Genomic DNA, 6,152 nt, shown 5'->3' with positions numbered 1-6,152 from the left:
TTATTCGAAATCATAGTATATTAATAGAACCTAATCATTACAGTAGAAACATCTCCAAATTGCAAAACCTAGATGACGAGCCGAGTTTAATAATACATCATCATAGAAACAGTAACAACAGTTCAGAGGGTTTTTGTTGGTTTTCAAGTAAAAAGCTACCCATAATGGCATATTACTTAACAGCAAAAATAAGCGCAATCCAAACCAGGTGACTACCTCTATATACATCAGGAAGATGCATTGTCCTAATCGTTTTTCTTGAAAATTTCATCTGCATAATTAACATCACAAGGGCGGTCAAACCCAACAGAACAACATTACCGTCTTGAACTTGGCGAGTAGAGAAGGGGAGAACCACATTCACTCCCTCCAAGGGATCTCATCTTTATGATACAGATACAAGCCGAAGCCAAACCGAGCACAGGCTTTGCAAAAGGCCGCCTCTTCTGCGGCTGCAACAGCGTCCTCAAACCGCCCATCTTGTAGAGACACTGTTCCTGTGGCCTCCCTGTGTGCCTGCATTTATTGTAGAATGAAAGAATATCGGTACAGGAAGGATAGCTGACAACCTCATGCTTTAGCTAAAATGAGCGAAATATATATTTTTTAGTATTAATGATCTTATTTTAGCTCATGCTCCACAATTCTGACTGAGAGTTCGACAGCATTAGTATTCATCCATATGGTCATACAGTACATGGCACACGGCACATCGCAACTAGATAAAAAACAAATAAATTGTCAACCAAAAAATAAAGAAGAAAGAAACATTGGTTGCAAATAATATAACCCAAAAACAATATGAAGTGTACTTTCTCAAGGAATTAACTTGATCTGTTTATCTAGCATTAAGGGCGCGTTTGGTTCACACTATGAAAGATTACGAGTAGAAAGATATCCGAGAATCTTATTCCTATTCATTCTATTACTAAGAATGTAGTATTTCGGTATTTGGTTCGTACGGTCATATTATTTAGTCATGTTATTTAAAATTACAAAAAATATACAATTAATTTATTTATTTATTTATTTAATTTTAAATAATACTATAAAAAATTTCAACATATTTTTAAAAAAAAGAAAGAGAGAATATATGTTAGAAAGAGAGATCATAATTAAAGAAATAGAAAGAGAAATAGAGTCGAGGTTAGAGAGAATAAGAGGGTTGAGATTTTAGGAAAAGAGAGGGAGAAATAGCTTAATTTAGAGATAGAAAAAGAGTTGAAATTTAGAGAGAGAAAAAAATAAGTTTAGAGAGAGATATGAGGTTAGAGTGTAAAGAAAATAATACCAACTAGCTGGCAAGTAGGGAGAAAAAAAGAGATTAGACATATTATAATTACTCCAATCCATTAATATAAGGATACTCACCCTCTCTCAAAGGAATGAGATTAGTACTTTGGGATGCATCTCATTCCCAAATAAATCCAGTATTACCAACTAGATTACTTAGTGCGTTTAGCGAAACGCTGTCATATTTTTTTATTCCTATTGGATTACTAGGAATCTTAAAAAGATAGCGCGAACCAAACGCATCCTAAAGTTAATAACAGAAGCTTTCGAATCAACTTTCGCAATCAACTTTCGCACTCGTGTAAAAATTCCTAATGAAGATACTAACCTCTCCATCAGTTCCTCGTATTGTCACACGATACACCACAGTCACACTTCCACTGTCACAATATTTCACATCACGAACTTCACCACACCAACCTGAATAAAGTTGCAATTTAGGAGTGAGGTGTGCACTTTCTTCATCTTGTAATGATTTGTAGCTTAATTTGCAAAAATAAAGCTAGAAACTAAAACTAAAGGATATAGCAATACCGACAAAAGGCATTTTATAGAATTAAAGGAGTTTATCTTATATGTGACCGTCAATTGAACTATAGACGAAGTAATTTCATCAACCCTGTAAATGAGAGCTAGCAAAATATTCAAAAAATTATATATAATACAGTGAAATAAAGTTGCCTCTTCACTTGAGGGAAAAGGACTAGTCTAAGACAAAATATTCAGCATCAGCAAAGTAACTGAATATCGAGAAATAGCAGTAAAACCACATAGCTTGCAGAGGACTCTGTGATCATTCTTTCATAAATATAAAAAAAATAAAAAAGAGTTTAACAGGTGACAAGTAAAGATGATGATTTAGACATGCGTCTAGGATAGGGTTCACAGGTCTTAAATTTCTCAGAATTAAATGGCTTGAAAGTAGGAAACATTAATGACGACAGATTTTACTCTTTCAATTTCATTCTAAACTGAAAATCGCTGTAATGTCAAAAAGAAAAACCACTATAACTAACAATGCAAATAGAAACAACCATTGTGCTACCCTGCACATTTCCTAATTCAGAAGATCAGTTGAAAAACAAACTCAACACAATAACAAAGAAACATTCCAAGAACATAAATAAAAGTGATCAAAAGGGTCAATTAAATAAGCACGAAAACCAAGACTGTTAGGACTATGCTTCTAGTTCTCTTGTAATCTTCATCAAATGCTTGAAAAACGTTATAATCACAAGATTCATATTATTAGAGAAGGAGATTACCTGGGGCGTAAAAGCTCAGCATTCTATTGGCATGATACCTGCAGACATCAACCAAATAGGCAGTAAGAGGAAAGATAAAAATGTCAAAAAACAGAATTACATAAGCCGCATGCTGTGATTACATGCTAAAACTTGATATGACTACAATATTATCAGATCGTCTAGCACAAAAGATAAATGATTTGTGAGCAATATGAAGGAAGCTAGTTTCTACGACTAAAATTTTATCTTTCATCTAATTCCTGCTTAGTCAGCGACAAATCTAACAAGGTTGATAGATGCCTACCCACCTATTACCCTCCCCAACCATCTCTACCCCCAGCCCAGGTCCTTTTTCCTATTAATCACATAATAAGAGCAATATATGATAAAAACGAGGGCAAGACATCAAGCCTTAGAAATTTTGACAGCATAAGTTGGGAAATGTTCTCTTCAAAATGCATTTCATAGTAAATAGTTTATTAATACAAATTACATTAATATAAAAAACAAACCTCTGATGGAGACCATATTGTGCACCAGCAAGCAGTGATCTGATTTAAGTGAAAGGTTTTAACAAAAAGAGGAGGACCAGCAAATTACAATAACTTGCTTCACTTAGCTATATAGGGACTAGTTGCAACTTGCAAAGATTAATAAGTATTATTAAGCATTTCCAAACCATCAATTTGGACGGCATCAAACCTTAGGTCATGTTCCTTACAAAGTAGATAATGGATCTTCAATAATCTTCCATAGCCCTATAGCATCAAGTATTGCCGTCGCATTTCCAGACTTGGTTAGTGTTCTCACTTAAAACATCTTTCTGTAATACACTATCATGTGTCTGTGTAGCATTTCAAGAATTGATTAGTGATTGATAAGTTTTTGCAATGGAAGCTACACAACTTCAACATGTTTAATATAAATAGCATTAGAGGAAAAACAAGGCTTGATCTTTGTTTTGTAGCAAACTGATAAGATGAGCAAGTTGGGCATAAGGACTCTCGTACAGTGGTTAACTAGCACCAGCAGGTCCTTAATTGAAGATAGATTGCTCACCTTGATTAGGTAAGACAGATCTTGTCACTAAAGCATAAGACTAGGTATAACTTAATTCATGACATTAAATTGAAGATTGTCCTAAAAAGCAGATCCACTTTAAAGTTTACCATCTGCATAAGAAGCGACTTTCCACAAACAAGAGTGACAAGTATAGAAGTCAGCAAGTGTAAATAGGCTGGTTCCATAGCAACATAATATCCCAATATAAACCAGAGAGTTTCTAATCCTGAGAGCATGCATCTATCATACAGCAACACCTTTCTATATTTGTAGGACTTGAAACAACATGAAAACAAGTACACGAGCTGCTCAAAACCTAACTAACTGCAATGGGATTAAACTGTCTGACTAGCAAAAAGGCTTACCAAAGATTTGAAATTGTTAGACCGCTACAAAAGTCAGTGCAAATACATTCTTGGCCTAAGCTTCATTGAACAAAAGCTGTATCTCTAACAATTCTGTTGATTATTAGAACAAAATCATAAAAATTTTAGGGTGATTAGTTTCTAATATCCTCCCTTTCTCTTCCAATAAGGAAACTGTCTAACACATGTTTGAGAGGGGTTGACCTCAAATGTATCTTACCATCAGACTTTCTACATTTTATAGCATTTCCTTGCTCCAGCAACTACTTTCATGTCATGATGAATGTCAAAGTAAATATTTTCAAATGCTTCTTCTCCATCAACTCCTTCCCTGTTTTTTTCCCCCTCAACTAAGTCTAATGTCTTCAAGCTAATCTAGGATGAGACATCATCAAGATCCAAGACTGAAAGTAATAAGCCATTTTAGTCCTCATCCTGCAGCAAGAAAGTCCCTTGTCCCTTCAACAGGAAGAGAAAGAATAATCAGAGACAACTTTAGTCATCTTCTGTAAACACCACATGCATATCCACATTCAGCTCTCTCCATTCCCAATTTTCAATGCGCAATTATTATCCAAATACTCACAACCTAGTAGAAAGAAGATGATCCGAAAATTCCAGTCCAAACAGAGAGATCGCACGATCATTCCATCAGAAAGGAAGTAATTATAGACACAGTAGAGCAGGAGGCTATAGATGACAGATAGTAAAATCTGTTAAAACCATTCATTTTCCATTTTCTATCAGATCGATCCTTTTGGTAACACGCTATCAAAACCAGTATCTGCGCAAAATCGCCCATTGAACTGCTTCGGATCGGCAATCAGCCTATTCGCTATACATGTTTAGTAAATTTGGACAATTAAAGCAGAGGTAAAACCATGATCCGCTAATCGAAGAGAAGCACAATAACACTAATCATAGCCAAAAGGAAAAAAAGTCGACACGATGAGACAACAAGTAGAAGGTGCCAATCGGGAGAGATGAAACAGGGCGAAGCAAGCGTGATAATACCAAGGGATGGTGTTGTGGTCGGGGTTGATGATCTTGTCGGGGACGCGCTTGTTGAGGTCCCTGAGGATCTCCACCAGGGGCCGGGTGATCCCCGACATCTTGTCGAGCGGCACCACGTAGTTCGTCGTCGGCACTCCGCCGCCCTTCTTCGCCCCTCCCCCCTCCGCCGCCGCGGCCGCCACCGCCGCCCTCCGCCGCAGCGCCGCGCCGCCGCCGCTCCAGCTCCAGCTCAGCCGCGCCTTCCGGAGCCCCGCCCGGTCCCCCCTCGCCGCAGCGGCGGCACCGGCGGAGGAGGAGGAAGCGAAGAGGGCGGAGGGCGCCGCCGCGGAGAACGCGGCGTCCATGGATGTGGGAGTAGGGTTTTGGGGAGAGGAGATGAAGAGGACGAAGAGGAAGAGGACGGAGAAGGAGAGGGGAGACGCAACTCACTGAGAGAGAGAGACAGAGAGATTAGTTTAGTTCGGTAATTAGGGATCCCATTCTTTAAATATTATTATTATATTCCTTGGTCTACTACTAGTTTAGCATTAACTAAGCTCCGCATGTTATTAGTAGGCTTAATTTAAATCTTACTTGGGTAAATTGCACTGTTAGTCCCTGAATTTTTTAGCAACTTTCACTTCCGTCCCCAATATCTTAACTTTGATATACGGAGATATGATTTTCTTTTTTTTAATTTAGTTGCTATTTTAGTAGAAAAATTACTGTCTCTATTTGCTTCGTATGCATGTGTATACACTGTCAATTTGATCATTTGTTATATAGATTTAATTTAACTATTTAATTTTTTAATGTAGAAATTAATATACGACGAAATTGAAATATGAGAAATTGGTAAATTTATAAGGTACTGATGTAGAACCAGGTTGAACCACTTTAAATATCAAAGATAATTTTTCTTTATTAATAAAAAAAAAGGAAAGAATCTTAAAATTTAACAATGTTAATTTTTTAGATCTTCAATTATAATTATTTTAAAGGCAAAAATAAACTTTGGCCAAAAATTTGAAACTAGTTGTGCAATTAAATTATCTTAATTACACACAACCCGAAAAAAGCTTATTAAGTAATTAGGCTAAAATGCGCTACCTACCTACCAACTCTTCTTTCTAAACAGGGAAAAAAATTAAAAAAATATTCACTACATGCACCTGGTGCACCACGCATACGT

General features: G+C 36.7%; 1 protein-coding gene across 1 annotated transcript; it reads right to left on the bottom strand.

The window, feature by feature from the left end:
- On the bottom strand, positions 1-5,442 carry LOC109710832 (DNA repair RAD52-like protein 2, chloroplastic). The gene is made up of 4 exons (XM_020233614.1): positions 4,982-5,442; positions 2,559-2,596; positions 1,622-1,713; positions 1-516 (listed from the first exon to the last, which is right to left on the bottom strand). The coding sequence occupies exons 1-4, from the start codon at positions 5,323-5,325 to the stop codon at positions 361-363; spliced, it is 630 nt and encodes a 209-aa protein (XP_020089203.1). The 5' UTR covers positions 5,326-5,442; the 3' UTR covers positions 1-360.

The sequence above is a fragment of the Ananas comosus genome, linkage group 5, assembly GCF_001540865.1.
Source record: "Ananas comosus cultivar F153 linkage group 5, ASM154086v1, whole genome shotgun sequence".
NCBI lineage: Eukaryota > Viridiplantae > Streptophyta > Magnoliopsida > Poales > Bromeliaceae > Ananas > Ananas comosus.
This window is presented reverse-complemented; position numbering and strand designations above follow the sequence as displayed.